This window comes from Ambystoma mexicanum, chromosome 11, assembly GCF_040938575.1.
Source record: "Ambystoma mexicanum isolate Mex_15411 chromosome 11, UKY_AmexF1_1, whole genome shotgun sequence".
NCBI classification, from domain to species: Eukaryota; Metazoa; Chordata; class Amphibia; order Caudata; family Ambystomatidae; genus Ambystoma; species Ambystoma mexicanum.
Genome location: NC_090934.1, coordinates 381,251,063 through 381,269,345, shown reverse-complemented (window position 1 = coordinate 381,269,345; position 18,283 = coordinate 381,251,063). Strand labels below are relative to the sequence as shown.

Below are 18,283 nucleotides of genomic sequence, written 5' to 3'. Positions count from 1 at the left end.
GGCTTCAAGAAGTGCGGGTCCAAGATGTCGGTGACGGACTCGCACGACGCCTGCCTCTCGTGCCTCGGGGAGGCCCATGACAAGGATGATTGTGTCGACTGCCAGTTGCTTACCTTCAAAGCCTTGCGGGAGAGCAAGAAGAAACTGTCGGTCGGTAAGGTGTCCAAGGCCCAGAAGTCGAGGTCTGCGGGGCTTTCGACGGACGATTCGAGGGGCGACTCTGCATCGTCGTCGGAAGTCCAGTGGGTCTTGGTCCCGGAGTGGGTCCCGTCACTGCTGCCTCTTCGAGACACTCCCGGAAGCGCCGTCATCGGTTGCCTTCCCCGTCCTCATCCAAGGACTCCGTCTGTCAGCGGGTCACTTATCCCACCAAGCATGCGAAGCCGGAGGAATGGGCTTCCTTCGGTAAGAAAATGCTAGCGATTCTCGACTCGCAGGGCACTGGTCCGTCCGCGCCTCCGAGTGGGGTCGGTCGTGATCGGACTAGAGACACCGCTTGCACGCCTTTGGGCTTGGGTGGTCGGCACGATTCGCAGGAGCGGTCCCGCTCGAACAAGGGGAATCGTTCTAGTCATGTCCGTTCCAGGTCCCGGTCCTCGACGCGCTTGAGACCGTGTGAGCCTGTGATGTCTTCGAGGAAGACGTCGACGCCTGTGGCGCCGAGTTCGTCGAGGGACTCTCTCGATGCTCCGGCTCCGAGGAAGTCATCAGCGCCCAGGATGTCGAGGGACACGCTCGGGGCTCCACCCTAGAGGCCTGTGTCGACGCAGTCGATGCTGTCGGCACCCCGTTCGATGCCGATTCACTAGGCGCCTTTCGAGGCTGTTTCGACGGGGGTACCCCGGGGCACGGTGGAACCCCCTAGAAAGGCTCTGGCCAAGGTCAAGCATTGCTTTGTTCCCCATTGTGTGCCCTCTTTCCGCCATCTTGAGTACTTTTCGGAGGTGGATGAGGGCTCCGATGATGGCATGGTTCCTGATACGGTGACAGGTGAGATTCTCTCGAGCCATAGCCAGATTGAGGGCCTGCGTCAGTCCCTGCACGACGCCAGTGGTCTGGACACCTCTCCGGAGGTGGAGTTTTGTAGGCAGGAGCCTGGCACCCATGCCGACTCCTCGTACCCGCCGCTTTATGTCTAGGGTCACCGAGTACTTGGGGTGGTCTGCTCCCCCAGGGGATTTTCTTCAGGATGACCTCACGGATATCCTCGACCAAGGTCCACCAACTGACCCGGTACTGCTGTTCCATATGGCTCTACAGAGGAGGGTGGCGGCGGCGGCTTGGACTGCTCCAGAGAGTCTCCCGGCAGTTGGCAAGTCTTTGCTGTGAAAATACCGCCCAGCCAGTAGCGACCCCTGCTACTTGACCAAGCACCCCACCCTCAGAGAGTTTGGTGTAGGCGGCTATGGCCCCAGCAAAGGAGGCATTGTATCCTACCATCCCTCCTGATAGGTACGACAAGCGATTTGATGGTTGGGCGAAGAAAGTGTTTTCTTCAGGGGGTATGGCTCTTCAGGCAGCCAACTCTGTATGTTCTTTGTCACGTTTCATACACTCTGTGGAACTGTTTCCTTAGCGGCTGAAGATATTCCTGAAGGGGACGAACAGGATGGTTTTCTTGCTATGGTCCAGGATGGCAAAGATGCCATGTGTGAGGCCGTTCAGTCGGGTTTGGACATGGCAGATTGCGTCAGCCGGTCCATGGCGGCGAGAGCCGTAATACGTAGGTTTACGTGGTTGGGGAATTCTGTGTTTGCTCCTGATGTGCAGGCCCGGCTCCTCAACATGCCCTTTGACGGTGTACATCTTTTTGGCAGCAAGGCTGTTGAGAGCCTTGGAGGTTGCAGACCTCCAAAGCTGCAGCGAAGTTGTTGGGCGCTACAGTTCACCAACCTCCGCCTTTTCATCCTAGTGGACAGCAATGGAGGGGAGGTTCCTTTTTGTTATTACTCATCCTTTGGTAAAGCGAGAGGAGCTGCCAGTCAAAGGGGCCACCGTAGGAGTGCCAGAGGAGGAAAGCAGGGTACTCGAGGTGCCAAGGCCGCTTGGGCAGTTGCCTCTGCCCTCAGGCAACGCCGCAGCCGCTTCAGCTCAGTCATGATGCCATATCCCATGGTTTGCTGGTTGGGGGAAGGCTGGCACAGCATCTTGTCCAATGGCGTGCCATTACTTCAGATGTGTGGGTTCTGGAGATCATAGCCCACGGCTACTGTCTTCCCTTTCGGCAGACGCCTCACGACAATCCACCGGGGAATCTCTCGTTGCAGAGTCCGGATCCGCTCCTTGTGCAGGAGGTTCAAGCCCTGCTGGAGAAAGGTGCCATAGAACTGGTGCCTGTAGCGGAGAGGAACAAGGGATGGTATTCCCCCTTATTGTTTGATTTACAAGAAAGACGGGGGATTGAGACCCATCATAGACTTGCGCGATTTGAACAAACTCCTCAGGAAGGACAAGTTCAAGATGGTTACTCTTTCTCAAGTCCTCCAGGCCCTTTGACTTCAGGACAGGTTGGTGTCTCTCGACCTCAAGGGTGCTTATTTTCACGTGCCGATCCATCTAAAGCACAAGAAGTACCTGAGGTTTGCGGTTGGCGACTCGCATTTTCAGTTTTGGGTCCTGCCATTCGGATTGACCTCCGCCCCGAGGGTCTTCACTCATGATAGTGGTGGCAGTGCATCTCAGGAAAGGGGGGATTCACGTCTACCCCTACCTGGACGATTGGTTGATCAGGGCGCGCTCTCCCGAGCAAGTTCTGGATCATCTGTCCGTCACCTGCCACTCCCTCCACAAGCTGGGCTTCTCCCTCAACTTAAAGAAGTCGCACTTGACGCCAACTCAAAGGCTCCAGTACATCGGAACAGTGCTTCACACATCCCTGAGGCAATGTTGCCCTCCCCAGGTGAGGGCTCATCACATTCAGCAGATGGTGCACAAGTTTCAACATGCCCAGAGTCTCCCAGCGTTCGAGTTTGTGAGATTGCTCGGCCTCATGGCATCCTGCATTCTTCTGGTGCCAGAAGCCAGGTTGCGGATGAGATCTTTGCAATGGGCACTCAAGCTCCAGTGGTCTCAGTCCTCCGGCAGGATGTCGGACCCTGTTCAGGTGCTGTCCTCGGTCGCCCAGGACCTTCTGTGGTGGGCCGTCGAAGGCAATCTGATGAAGGGCTCCATTTTGGCTACTCTGGCCAGAGGTGACGATCATGACGGACGCATCCCTCACAGGATGGGGAGCTCATGCCAACGAGTTGACAGTCAGCGGTCGTTGGTCTCCGTTTTAGTCCACAGTCCATATCAATCTGTTGGAGCTGAGGGCTGTCAGGCTTGCCCTGAAGGCTTTTCTGCCGACTGTGCGAGGAAAGAATGTCCTGATCCTGATGGACAACACAGTGGCCATGCACTACCTCAACAAAAAGGGGGGGGGGCAGGGTCACTTCCTCTGTGCAGGGAGGCGATTCAGCTCTGGTTCTGGCCAATCCAGCAGGACGTTTCGATCTCGGCAGTTCATCTGGCCGGAGACGAAAACGAGATGGCGGACGCTCTGAGCAGGCAGAGCGCGATCTCTCACAAGTGGGAGTTGGCTCAGGAGATTCTCCTGGAGATCTTCGCCCTTTGGGGGACCCCTCGAGTGGATCTCTTCGCCTCCAGTGTCAAACGGAAGTGCAAAAGGTTCTGCTTGCGGGAATTTCCTCCAAGAGGAGCCTTAGGAGACGCGTTCGTGGTGGAGTGGTCATTCCCACTGCTGTACGTGTTTCCTCCAGTCCCAGTCATCCTGCAAGTGCTGTGGAGGTTACAAAGGTTCGGTTCCTGGATGATCCGCATTGCTCCGGCATGGGCCCAGAGGACGTGGTACGCGGACCTTCTCGACTTGACGATCTGCTCTCACCGGAGGGGGGGGGTCAGGTTCTCCATCCAGAGGTCAGATCACTCAACCTTCACGCTTGGTTTCTGAAAGGTTGAGGTATAAGGATTGGGACCTCCCTGAAGACGTGATGGAGGTTTTGCTTTCGGCCAGAAGGCCCGCAACAAAGTCCTTGTACCGTTGCCATTGGAGAAAGTTCTGCGACTGGTCCAGGGTTGAGAATGTGGATCCGTTTTCATGTGACATTCATGTGGTTCTGTCTTTTTTGCTTTCTTTAGCCCACACGGGCTTGCAAGTGGGTACCGTTAAAGGTTACCTGGCGGCGCTGTCCTTATTTCAGCGCTCGTCTGAAGAGTGTTCTTATTTTAAAATCCCTTTAATTTCTCAGTTTCTAAAAGGGCTCACTAATGTGTTCCCTCTGTCACCTTTCCAGGTGCCCAGTTGGGATTTGAACCTTGTCCTCAAGTTTCTGATGGATGCTCCGTTTCAGCCTTTGCATTCATGTCCTTTGAGACTGTTAACTCTTAAAACTGTATTTTTGGTTGCGGTCACTTCCGCTCGCAGAGTGAGTGAGTTAGTTACAGGCACTTTCAGTTAAGCCACCCTTCACTGTATTTCACAAGGACAGGGTTGTCCTTAGAATTCCTCCTTCCTTTCTTCCGAAGGTAGTGACGGAATTTCATTTAGGCCAGAAGGTTATTCTTCCGGCATTTTATCCTCCTCCACATTCTGGTAAGGAAGAGGAGAGGCTCCATAGGCTCGATCCTAGGAGAGCTTTAAGCTGTTATATTTCACGCATGTCCCGGGTCAGAGTGGACGATCAACTCTTCATTGGTTACGCTGGAAAGCGTTTGGGACAAGCTGTGACTAAGCAGACTTTGTCTTGCTGGATTATTCTGGCAATTTCTGAATGTTACTGCTTAGCGGGTAAGGACCCACTAGTCGGCTTGCGGGCCCATTCTACCAGGGGTATGGCTGCCTCTACTGCCCTACAGAGGAGTGTTCAGAAGACTCGTGCCACACATTCTGGGAAAAAACTACAACTGAGGCTACGGGCGTCGTGTGTCCTACTTATAACATCCAGTGACGTCGGCCGTCGGTGGAGGTCCTCGAGGGCGGCGTATCGACGTCATCGACGCAGGACGCAGACACAAAGATTTTCCGAAGCAGCACAGCTGTGGTGATTACCGTCATAGATATGGAATATGTCGTCGGACCATCCCATCGAAAGAACGTTACCAGGTAAGAGTAACTTGTTCATCTCTTGCCTCACCACTGCGGTGATGGAGTTCCTACTGTCACTGGCGTTGGCGGGCCTTCAGGTTACAACAGTCAAAGGGTACTTGGCGGCTTTCTTTTTTTTAAAAGGTCTCCGGGTCAAGGATCTTTGTTACGATGCTGGTTATGGCCTATTTCCTGAAGGGTCTTCTGAATACCTTCCCACCTGTTCCCACCTGTTCACTTTACGGTTCCAGGCTGGAACCTTAATTTGGTTCCAACCTTTCTTATGGTGGATCTGTTTGATCCTTTACACTCATGCTCCATCCATCTACTAATGCTGAAGACTGCTTTGTGGGTGGTGATTACATCAGCCAGGTGGGTTATCGAATTTGCAGACGCTGTCGTGCAAACCACCATTCCTTCCATTTCTCCTGGAGTAAGTGTCCATTAGGCTACGACCAGGGTTTTTACTCAAGGCCATCTTGGAGTTTTGTTTATACCACAGCATTAACCTGCCTGTATTCTTCCTGCCTCCTCACCCCTCTGAGGAAGAGAAGTTGCATAGTTGGATCCCAAGAGGGCCCTTAATTTATGTTGTGTGAACATCAGTCTTCAGAAAGGCTAACCAGCTATTTGTGGCTTTATCTCTATCCAGGAAAGATATGCCGGTGTCTAAACAAGCAATATCCAGATGGATTACACTCTGCATGTCAGAATTTTACCTCGACTCTGAGAAAGATATAACACCGGACATCAGAGCCCACTACTCTAGTTGTGTGGCTGTTTCTTTGGTATTGCAGAGATGTGTGCCAATAAGCGACATCTGCCGAGCAGATACATGGTGGCCCGTGGAGCTGATGCTGTTGGACAATATTTTCTGATGTAGGGACTTTCATTCCACCACCGCGAAAACAAACTGCTTTGGGAGTCTAGCTGATGAGGAATCTGTGAGAAAAGCAATCCATTGAAGGAGAAAGGACTTACCGGTAATGTTCTTTCTGTGGATTCTTCTCTCGCAGATTCCTTTATGAAAGTGCTGGTAGTTCTAAAACTGATATCTTTGTGAGAGTTGTCGTCGAGCTGACTCTTTCGAGGGGCTCCTATGTATTTAATGTCTGATCCTCTATACATTTATACGGTTCTGTTTGTCATCTTTGAGTTGTGGCTGTTTTCAAATGACTCAATTCTTTCTACGCAGCAGAAGCTGAGCTTGGGGGAAGGGGAGACAGAGTTACGGGGCATAGGGACGTGGTATATGTACGACAAACAATGTCACATCTGGAGTCGACGATTGCCCCATCATGTCAAGAGGGATCGACTGTCGATTCGATGTGTACTACTCCCCCTGGTCATAGTTTTCGGAGCAGATGCCGCTGGAAGGTTATCTGATGAATAATCTGCAGGAGAAGAATCCATACAAAGAACTTCACTGCTAAGTAATTTCTCCTGCCAGGGTGTTCAATGATTTCTTCACTCTACGATGACACCATGGATGATGGTGGTTGTGACACATGGTTATAGGTTAAAAAGAAACTCATTGAATGGGACTTGTGCAATAATAAAATGAAATTAAATAATTATAAATCTACAAGGAATATGATAGAATCCACACTGCGACTAACTCTGTAACAAAATATTATTTTAAATGTCCTTGCAGACGCTCTTGCACTTCATTTCTGTGTTTTAGATTAAACTGTTTACACACTTTGGAAACGTATGATCTGATACTGAGATGCCATATGCATGTTGATCTTCAGGTATTCTTCCCCTGATCCAGACTGAACAAGTTTGTTCCAAAGAGTTATAGTTCTAGACACATTTGTAAGATTCCTGCTGTTGAATGAAGAGCCAGCTGAGAAATGCCAATTAATACTTTTGGTGTTTTCTTGGAGGGGGTGGGGAAGCAGGCTGCCCATCATTTTGGGAGGACCCATCTGGGGCTTAAATATTACTGGGGGTGGGGGAGGTCTGTATGTGTTTCCCTGTTCTCTCAACTGTTAGTGAGGCTGTTTCTAAGTCTGTAATTATTGGTTTCTTACAGCACAACCTTTGAACGTGCGCATCAATATTTCGCAGCTATTTGGGAGTGGAACTGCAGCACACATAGTGTGTCAGGCTGTGTTCCAAATTGCCAGCACACGCTTCATGATTTGCCGTGACCTGCTGATCCTTCAGCAACTGCTGCTCAAACTGGGTGATAACGTAAGTTTTCGCACTTTGAAACATTTGTGTATAGGCATGTTATAAATGCCATATCATATCATACCCTTTCTGTCTCAGAAGCCTTCATTCATTACCAGTTGTGTACAAAGGTCCGTGTATGAGTGCTTCATGTTTTGTTCCTTTATAAAGGAAATTGCTGAGCTGTTTGCTCTCCATCTAGTAACCCCTGTTCACTGGCTTTAATTTTGAATCATTGACCTGCAGAGTCTTGGCTTCCTTTCAGGTATTTTAGACTGGGATGTGGTATCCTAGTGGCGGCTGCGCCCTCATTATGTAATGCATTCAAGTGGGGGAGATAATGGTCATCTGGATTCATCACTTTTAAGATTCATGTTTCCCAATAGCTTGTTTTATTTGCCTTTGTTAAAAATTAATCGGAGCGTTTGCTTGACCGTTTCCAGTCGAGCATTATGCACTTTGAACTTCTGTTACACAGCAATGCCTCTGTGACTGACCTTTTGTGCTTCTCCATTGCAGGTCTTCTCTGGAAGGTTACAACTTCTCCATTCCCAGCAGGACTTAGTGCCACGCACATCACATTTGCTCTCATCCTATTATGTCCTACGCTGGGCCAGTGAGTGCTTGGCTTCTGCAGTACCTGTTGATGCCTTGTAAGTGTTTGCCATTATCGGCTACCCTCTTCTGGTGCATGAGCTGATATTTCACTGTCCTGTGGTTGGAATGGTGTGGCAGAATGGAAGAAGTATGAACCATTGTTAGGTTCAATCAGAGCATAATCATTCGTGTAGGTTTCTGCAGTCTTCAGCTCGCCAGATGTTTTGGTCTGCACCTTCTTTGTTCTGTTGTTAACTGTTCCAACTACTATCTGGAGAGCCAAAGGATGTCACTGAGGTCCCTGTGATCCACTAACCTCTGTGTAAGTGTGTCAAAATGTTACCCTATTCTCTGTGCAAGTAACCATGCACGGTTCTTGCACAGTTTGCTGTATGAACTCTACTGGTGGCTGGCAGTAAAACATGTTTTACTATAGTAAAATGCAGCTTGCTGTGTCCCAGAACCAAAGCTGCCCAACGTGAGACTGGGACTGTCACTGTTGACCTTTTTGACTTCAAGTAAGTTTTCACCGCAGCAATGAGGACCAATTTGGTTTACCGAACTCCGAAAGCAGAAATATGGAGTGGAGCTTCTTTTTAAAATTGTGCCTTTATTTAACATTGTTGGTACCCCATAATCAGCTGTGTATCATTTGCTCTAATCAGAAGCAGGACTCCCTTTGCATTCATTCATAAAGGAGGCTAACTCCCAGTTGATACAGGTCCTGCCAGGGTAGCGTAAGGGTGCAGAAGTCAGAGGCTGGGAATCCAGAAACCTAGCCAGCCCTAAGCTAAGAGGGTTACCCTGCCTCAAGATAACGCTAAGGAGTCTGTCCGGATGTCCAAAAAAACAAAGTTCATTGTCCTTTGTCAAAAAGTCCCTAGCTCTTTCCCGTACACACAATTACATCTACAATCAACTAATGATGGCTCTTGGTTCAGAATAATTACTCCCTTCTTCTGGGCTTGAGAGGGGTCACTTGCTGGCGAACAGAAAGTCAAACAAGTTCTTGACAGTAGTTCCACAAAGCACATTGGATCAACTTTTCTTAAGGCAAGCGGGAATGTCACTCTTCAGCTGGCCTTTTTTTTTTTTTAGACGTTAGCAAATGCCAGAAGGAAATGTCTCCCTTCCCCTTGGCTTCTTGCACTTCCAATGTTCAGTTGCTTAATGCTGGGCAGAGTGCCTCCCTTTCCATGGCCTTGGTTTATGCTTTAGCAACTATCAGGAGTAGCTCTATACTTAGGGTGCCTGGTAGGCCTTGATCTTCTGGCTATGATCAGCATCATCAACAAAAGGTAATCAAGGGCTGTATGTCACATCGTCTCAACCCTGTTGGGTTTGTGTGTCTGTTGAATTGAATATAGGTTTACCTATGTAATATGTCTAATTGTCCATGAATTGTCTGTTCTAATATGTACATCACGTTGAACAAAGTTTTAAATCTTTGATATATTAATACAATTTATTTTAGCTAAAGCAAGTGATTAGATAATACTGGGTGGAGGGAGGCCGTGTGAAATGGAGGCCATGATCACCTTTTGTTGATGCTACTGTCAGGAGGAAATCACTCTTTCCCCTGGCCGATTGCACTTTCAATGTTCAGTTCTTTTTTTGTTCTCAACTCCTAGTCGGCCTGGTTTATTTTCCTTGTCAGGTACCGCAACAGAGTCCTTTAGCTATTTCGTATTGTGGTTGCGAGTCCTGGACCTGCAGATATGATTTTACTTCAATTTGTTAGACTTGGTCCACTCTCCTGCCAAGTACTATGTGGGTTGTAGTTTCCCACTGATGCACTTGATTGTTTCTCCTGCCAAGTACTCTCTAGCTCCTCTTGATAGCATATCAGTTCCTTGCTTGAGCACACAATGAGGTTCGCAGACCCAGGCTGCTATGCCTCATCTAATTTCTCTGCCTTGTGACCACTGGCTACAGGCCCTGGTGGCCTCCCAACCACCTCTGTATGTTTTTCGATTGTGTGCTGTGGTTCTCCTGGTCTCAGGATGCCTGCAGTCTGCTGTGGGCGTGCCTTGCCACTCCTGTTCTCCCTCTGGTTTTCTGCAGCTCTGCCACAGAAGCTGTTCTGGCGGTCGTGGAGCTTGTTCCCCACACTTGCCAGACCTTGGGTCGCCAGGTGCTTTCTTGCCTTGGTCGTCCGAGTGGTCTCTTCTATGACACTTCTCGCACCGGTTTGGTCCTGTGGTTTACCCAAGGAGGAGCTGCTTCCTAACTGAGATAGCCTTGCTGCTGTTTTTATGATTGACGTTCTAGTTGCGCCTCTGCGGAGGACTAGAATGCTCAATGTAGTTGGATGGAGCATTAGTCATTCCTCTGCTCCTTCGTCTCAGTACTTTTAGGTCCAAATTGACTAGAATACATGTGTTGGTTCCTCTGAGGGTTCTTCATTATTCTGTAGCTTCTTCATCCCAGTACTTCCAGAGTTACAATTCAGGGAGGCATCGTTCTTCCTAGTCTCCGTAGTTATGAGATTCCCTCAAATAGTTCCTGGTCTTTCTACAAGGTAGTGATGTGTGAGTCTACCTTCCATAAGTTCCTGGGAGCCTGGGGGCCAAAGTTGCCTTGCAGAGGTTAAGAGGGTGAAGGAGGTGGGAAAGTGTCGGTTGCATACTGTCTTTCCTGATTTCTCCAGCATGGGGTCTGGCATGGATTCACATGCTCATGATTATTCCCCGTCGTCAGGCTGGGAATCCTCGGTAAAGAAAAAATCAGTATCAGTTTCGTTTCTGATCTGTCTTTCTTAGTAGTAACCAATCATTGATCTCTGGGTCATACTGCCCCCAGCCAATGACTTACCTCTCCCTAAACCCCGCCTCTGGCAGCCATCCTCAGATTTTTACCGCAAGCTCAAGTGTTGGGAGTCCTTGTGCTCGAGTTTTTGCTGCATTTTTGTGCTTTTTCAGGAGATTTTTTTATTTTTTCGGTTTAATCGAGCCTCAAGCTCCACCGTTTCTACTTTCGATAATGGGGACCCGTTTCGGAATTCTTCTACACCCCTCAAGGTTGAAGTTTTCGTCGAGTTTACGCTTGTTGGAGGATTCCAGAAGATCTGCGGCCTACCTTTATGGACATGGCCCAGGACAAGGGAAGCTCGACGCCCGTATCCAAGCTGTTCAGGTGCTGTCCTGGATGCGGATTACAAAATGTTTTCAAGGACGAGTATTCGCGATGTCTCTACTGCCTTCATGAGGACAAAACGCACGTGGAGGAGGACTGTGCGTTCTGCAAGAACCTTTCGGAACGGACCAAACCAGATCGTCGTTCCCGCCTCGCCGCCTGGCTGGAGAAGGGCACAGCGGGTGAGAAGGCGAAGAAAAAGTCTGAGCGGGCTTCTAAGTCCTGTTAGGGCGCCCCGGTGACGGGGGTCCAACAGAAGGCCAAGCACTGCGAGTCCGCGGGCACTGGGAGCACCGAAAGGTCGGGCTCTTCGGCTGCCAGGCAGGGTGCGACTTCCCCGGCACGTTCAACCACGAGCCAGCGCTCTCTTGTTCGGGGAAGAGGAAGTCTGAGAACCTGGGTAAGCTGCTGGAGTGGCCCCGGTCGAACTTGAAGGGACCCGAGGGGGAGCGAGGCGCTGACTCCCCTCCCCCCCCCCAAATGCGAAAGCCCAGGACACACCTAAGGTGGTGAGGGCTTTGATCCAGCTGGCAAAGGCCTCTATCGAAGTGGTCGCTGCGACCCTGGCGAAGCCGGCCGAGACTACGCCAGTGGAAACGGCCTCTGGGCCCAGAGTATCCCTGCCACCGCGGAAGGAATCCTCTTTCCAGCCCATCGTTAAGACCCCCGTGAAGACCCCGGCGGAAAAAGAGGGGGGGGGGCGGTGGCCATTACAGACTCAGAATCAGCCTCTGATGTGGATCTGGTGGAAACTGGGAAGGGCCTCAACAAGAGGTTCATAGGCCTCAACGAGAAGTTCGAGAAGGTTCGATCCCAGGGGACGGTTCCCGCTGATGTGATCGAAGATGGCGACGAAGAGGGCCCAGTGGAGCAGCCATCCCGTCCGTCGCAGCCATTACCCGAGCCCCAGGATAGCTCGGCAGCCATTTTGTTGGCAATCCAATCCTTATGTACTGAGATATGGATGAGTTTACCACGGACCCCGACGGAGGATCCAGAACCAGGCCCGTCGGGAAGCCCTCCGAACAAGCAAAGGAGAGTCCACCCCGCTCCTCCCTTCGTGCCCGCGAGGCCTGTGGACCCCTCATCCCCCTCGCCAGACCCTAGAGAGGATACGGCGATGGATACAGCGACGGGGATGGACGACAGCGGCGATGACACAATGGACATCCCATAATCACCCCCCCACCTCCCGCTCGGGCTTCTCCACCCGACGAAATTGGCTCCTTTCACGCCATGATAACCAGGACATCCGAGCTCTTTCAGCTCTGCCCTGAGGAACGGAAAAAGGAAGGGTTTCTTTACCAACGACGAGTGGCCAAGAGGAAGACGATCCTCGCGGTGCCGTTGCTCGACGACATCTGGGACGAGGGACTGGCTATCCTCAAGAACCCTTCAACGACACCCGCCAAGAGGGACAGGTACGAGAAGAAGTACCAAGTCCCCGATGCCGCCCCCTTGTGCCTCAGGGCCCAGCCCACGCCGGACTCTGTCGTCTCGGCAGCGGCCAAGAAGAAAGCAGCGGGTGCGGCGACTTCAACTTCCACTTCCCCGCCGGACAGAGAGGGCAAGAAGTTGGACTCCATGGGACGACGAGTCATCCCGTTGGCGGCGGCAACGACGATTAAGGCGGCCAATGCCTTAGCGATCGTGGCCCGCTACGACAGGGAGCTTTGGTTCAAGATAGCTCCCCTGCTAGACTTCCTAGCGGACGACAAGAGGCCGAGGCCCTACAAATTGTGCAGGAAGGAGAGGTGGCGTCGGATCACTCCATAACGGTGGCAACGGACATTGCTGATACCGGATTTCGCCAACTAGGCAACGGGGTTTGCCTCCGACGACGAGAATGGCTCAAGGCGACTGACTTTCACCAGGACGTCCAGACCAGAGTGTTGGATATGCCGTTCGACGGCAACAACCTTTTTGGGAAGACGGTGGACAAGTTGCTCCAGGCCATCAAGACCGACTCGGAGACGGACCGCGCCCTATGGGTACTTTAACGACGACGGCCCTTTTGGAGCTCCGGAGGCAGACAGGGTGCCTCCAAGGGATCCAGCGGTGGCTCTTCTACATACCCCCAGGCGGCCCGCTCCTAGTCCCAGGAGGCCTACAGAGGTCGCTGTTAGGGAGAATTCTCTCTTTAGGCTGAATTTCCTAACCTAGTGAGTCCCCCAGCAGCTTTGCTGGATTTCTGGAGTTTGTTTTTTCTCCTGCCAAGAGTGAGACTCTTTTTCCTCACACTCTTGGACATGATTTGTGGTATTTCTTTGAATGTTAATGTGTTTTATGGGCTCCTTTACTCCATAGGGTCTCATGTGATTTTACTATGTGTGTTACACAGCAGCCTCCGTGCAGTAACACAGGGGTGTCATAGTGACACCCCACCATAGACTCCATACCCTGGGACTGACTACTGTCTCCCAGGGCATGTAAAGTCACCATTGGCTTTACTAGTCCCAAATTATTAACAGATACCAGTACAAACCATCATATTGTGGACGTACTGGTCAGGGCAATTCGATTGCCCCGGGGTCTGTTAGTCGAGGGGGCACGTCTCCGTCCCCCCTGATCGAGTTTTGGCTGGTGGCAGTGGAAACTACTTTTTATATTCGACCGCGAATATATTCCTATGGGATTTTCCCATTGTTCGAGGCAACTTTAATTATTTAATTCTCATAGCCTCGAACATACCGCCGGTTTATTTAATATTAATTCGCCGGTTGGTATTTTTTGCCAAGACTCGATTATAAAATGGCATTTGTGTTCTCTTCTGTGACTCCAACCCAAGTCGAGCCCTTTGTTGCACTTTTTGGCGGGCTTCTCCACAGAAGCCTCCAAAAGTGGTGCCACTCTGTTTGGGTACCACAGGGAGTGTGGGAGGGGGTTTAGGCACCCTGGACTGAGTTACCTTGGTAACTCAAGTCGCACTCTTGTGTGATTGGCCCAAGTGGTGAGCCGGCCGGCTCACCACTTAACATGTTTGATTGACAGCTAGGCTGAGTGGGGGTATGCTGCATAAAAGCAGGGCTTTGGGGACTGGAACTTGAGAAGTCGCCACAGGACCTGAGAATCCGACGAGGGAGAAGCTGAGCCGACCTACCACGGCAACACCACCTGTGGAGCCCTGTGGAACCGACTCACCACTTCCCGACGACAGAGAAGATCTCCCGGCTGGAGAGGCTTCTTCCCCTGACTGGTGGGCACAACCAGTTTACCTTCTTCTCTTCACACCCCAGACCGGCTTGTGGTCGAATTGCCCGTGCCAAGCACCCCGGCAACCGGATAGCCACTTACCACTGGACCGCAAACTAAAGGACCGCTCCTTTTACCTGAGAAACTCTGCGGCTGGTTTCTTCCCTGGCAGTGCAACGGACTCCTGTCTTCCTCCCCGACGAGATCCTCTCTTCCCCCGGACTTGCATCCGCTGCCAGGAACAACTGCCCCAGCTGGAGTATTCTCACCACTTTAAGGTACCGTGTCCGCCAGGCCTCCCTTTCTAAAGATTTCTACAAGGTGATAATAACCCCTTAACCTTCTGGACTGGGCTGGCCGCCTTGACCCTCTAACTGGTCTCTTTTCTTTGGTCCAACTCCTTTTTGAACCTTTACAAGACTCTTGTGCACTACACCGCGTGACCTTGGACAAATTTCGTTTTGATCCCCTTAAAGTGGATCTGGCCTACTGACTCTAAACTCACGGTGTTACTTTGCCTTCCTCTCTTGTTGTGTTCGTGAAAAAGTGTTGGGATCTGTTCCAATTTATTCTCTGCTTTTCTCTCCCTTTTGTAAATGAATTATTAGAGTGCCATCTACGTTAAGCGCTCACCGCTGTCTGATAATAAGTGGGGCTTTACTTAAGACTTGTCTAATATTCTTTTAAGGGAGTGTATATCTTTTAATGACCGTGTTTTTGAATTGCTTACTATTAGTGCCTGTGTGTTTTTCTAGATGTGGTTTTAAATAAATAATTATCTCTCTTTTACACCAAGCCCTGGTCAGTGTTTACTTGTTCTATTGTGTTCTTTTGACCTATTGTGAATACTCTGCATACTAACTCTTCTTAAGGGAAGTCTGACTGCTCAGCCACAGCTACCAAGTGAATCTGTGTGGTACAGACTGCTACCAAGTGGGTTTACTGCCAAACACCTGTAGTCCTAAATCTTTTGCAGTGGTCCCAGAGGGAACTGCACAGGTTTCTGCCTGACAGTCGCGGCAAGCAAGGGGGATCCCGCCATCGTCGTCAAGGAGGCCAAGGCAGCAAGGCCTCCTCCAAGTCGGGCCCCCACTGAAGCACCCCGGTGGGAGGCCGGCTGACGAAGTTCGTCAGCGTTTGGGCGTCCATCTCCACCGACCGTTGGGTGCTGGACACCCTGGCCAACGGGCACTCGCTGGAATTCCAAAAGAAGTGTCCTTGCATTCCTCCCGTGGCCAGGAAGGAGAATCGCGTCCCTAAACTGCTGTTGGAGGCAAGGGCGATGCTCAAGAAAGGTGCCATCGAGCTCGTCCCCAGGAGGCTCTGGGGCTCCGGAGTGTACTCAAGGTACTTCCTCGTCAGAAAGAAGACAGGCGGTTGGCGCCCCATCCTTGACCTGCGTCGGTTAAATAAGTACATCAAGGCGCAGAAATTCAGGATGGTCACCCTCCAGCACGTGCTGGGACAGCTGGAGGAGGGCGACTTCCTATCGTCGTCGGACCAGGATGATGCTTACTTCCACATCCCCATTCTAAAAGGACACAGTTTCTCAGGTTCGTGGTTCAGGGACGCCACTACCAATTCAGAGCCTTGCCGTTCGGATTAAAGTCGGCACCCAGGGTATTCACCAAGTGCCTGGCACCAGTGGGGCGTGGCTGCGCCTGCAGGGGATCCACGTCTACACCCATCTGGACGACTGGCTAATCCGGGCAAGGACAAGAGAACTTGCCATCGAACACACAGCGAGGACCGTCCGGCTGCTCATGGAACTGGGATTCGCCATCACTTCGGATGCGTCCGCTACAGGAGTTCCTCGACGCCCGCTGGTTTCAGGCGACGGGCTGCTTCGAAGACAGGATCCCTCTCGACTAGGAGTTCCGTCGGGCGATCCTATGGTGGGGTACCCGTGCGCACCTCACTACAGGCACGGACTTTCATACCCCGGCGTTTCAGGAGACGGTGACTACGGACGCCTCGCTGGAGGGTTGGGGGGCCCACACCGAGATCTCCACGCAAGAGGCCTTTGGCTCCCGGAGGAGAGGTCTCTCCACATCAACATTCTGGAGCTCCGAGCAGTGTTCTGGGCGCTCAAGTCATTCCTTCTGTCCCTCAAGGACAAAGTGGTGAGGATCTTCACCGACGACACCACCACAATGTTCTACATCCGGAAGCAGGGAGGCACCACATCCCCAGCCCTATCCAAGGAGGCCCAGGATCTGTGGCACTGGGCCGTCGCCCTGGGGATGTTTCTGGTTCCCTTCCACTTGGCAGGAAAAAAAACACCATCGCCGACTCACTCGGCAGGGAGCTGCGCTCGTGCCACGAGTGGGAACTACGTCAGGACCAGGTGGATCGGCTCTTTCAACGATGGGGCAAACCCCGGATCGACCTTTTCGCGATGGCGACGAAACCCAAGTGCCAGAGGTTCGCCAGCAGGTTCCCGCAGCCGAGGAGCATGGGCGATGATGCTTTCTCGTTCCCTTGGGACGGCCTGTTTCTATATGGGTTCCCTCCGTTGCCGCTCCGTCTCATCCACCAGCTAAAGAAGTCCAGGTGCAGAATGATCCTCGTCACACCGGTGTGGCCGAGGCAGATCTGGTTCCGGACCTTCTGGACTTGTCAACGTCTCCACCAGTCAAGCTGCCGGCGGACGTGGATCTTCCCTCCAGAGAAGGAGGCGCCATTCTTCATCCCGACCCGGAATCGCTGAACTTGCAGCCCTGGCTCCTGCAGCACTAGAGTTTGGAGGGTACGATATCCCGGCTGACTGCAGAGAGGTTCTTGCAAAAGCCAGGGCGTCCTCAACTCTCAAGTGTTACGGTCATAAGTGGAAGAGGTTCTCTGTCTGGTGCCGTGCACAGAAGATTAACCCTCTGCGGATTACGGCCCCTCAAGTACTGCCGTACCTACTGTCGCTGGCTAAAGCTGGACTGGCTCACGCCTCCATCAAAATACATCTGGCTGCCATCTCCTGATATACCAGGACTACCGGACGGGCGTCCTTGTGGTCTCATCGCCTGGTACAGGAATTTATGAAGGGACTATTCCGATCCTTCCCGCTGGTGAAGGCTCCTGCCCCGGCGTGGGAGCTTAATGTGGTGCTGACCAGGCTCTTGTGGGGGGGGGGCCCATTCGAGCCTATCCATTCGGCGCCTTTGAAGTTCCTGTCATGGAAGACTGCGTTCCTCGTGGCCCTCACCTCCACACGAGTGGGAGAGATCCAGGCCCTATCTTGCAAGCCTCCATTTTTTTTAAAATTTGTTTATTGGCATTTGTGGTTATATACATACCACATTTTCGTTGGTCAGGTCCTTAGCTCAGGCTGACTGACTTACTTGCAGGTAACATGCCATTACATTCACAAAGGTTAACAACATTAATACAACATAAAAACATTAACTGTCTCCTTATGGGGGGTAGCTGGAGGTTAGTCCGTCCTCGGAGGGGGGGGTGGGAGGTTGGCACGGCTTTGGGGGGGCCATCGGGAATCTTCCTGGGATGGCCTGGTTGGCGGGGGGCCGTATTCCAATGTTTATTCGTTCTAGTGGGTCGATAGGGTATTTGAGTTCATTGTTCAGGGGGGTTTATCATCGGAGGATCGAAATATTTTAGCCATAGTGTCTTTCCATGCCTCCAGTGCCATGCTTGATTCTTCGGTGGATCTGGCTATGCTGTCTTCCCAGGCTTTGGTTTCAGCATTTGCCCACCTTTCCAGTTCGGTGCGCCAGGCTTTACAGCTCGGACCCGCAGGTTTTTTCCATGCCATGGCGATGGTCCTCTTGGCTGCTATACACAACAGGTCCATCAATTTCACAGCGTGTTTAAGTTTGGCTAGCCTGGGGTAGCTACCCAGGAGGCATTCCGCTGGGGTCCATTTGTATCTCGTGACCTCAGCTACTTCGCAAGTCTGCTTCACTTTTGCCCAGAGAGTTTGTGTCTTAACGCAGTTCCATAGCATATGGATCAGATCTGCTCCTTCCGTCCCGCACCAGTTACACTGTGCTTGATTGTTCTTATTAAACTTTGCTAGTTTTCTTGGAGTCAGGTAGGTGCGGTAGAGCACATTGATTTGTATTAATCGGAATCTCTGGTTCCTTG

At 51.6% G+C, this 18,283-nt stretch overlaps 1 protein-coding gene across 1 annotated transcript in view; it reads left to right on the top strand.

Moving 5' to 3' along the window:
• Nucleotides 1-18,283, top strand: part of NUP160 (nucleoporin 160) — a 1,937,143-nt gene that overhangs the window by 845,606 nt on the left and 1,073,254 nt on the right. The window contains exons 17-18 of the mRNA XM_069623088.1: nt 7,122-7,282; nt 7,781-7,914. Coding sequence (XP_069479189.1) covers nt 7,122-7,282; nt 7,781-7,914 — 295 coding nt within the window. The remainder of the gene's footprint in view (nt 1-7,121; nt 7,283-7,780; nt 7,915-18,283) is intronic.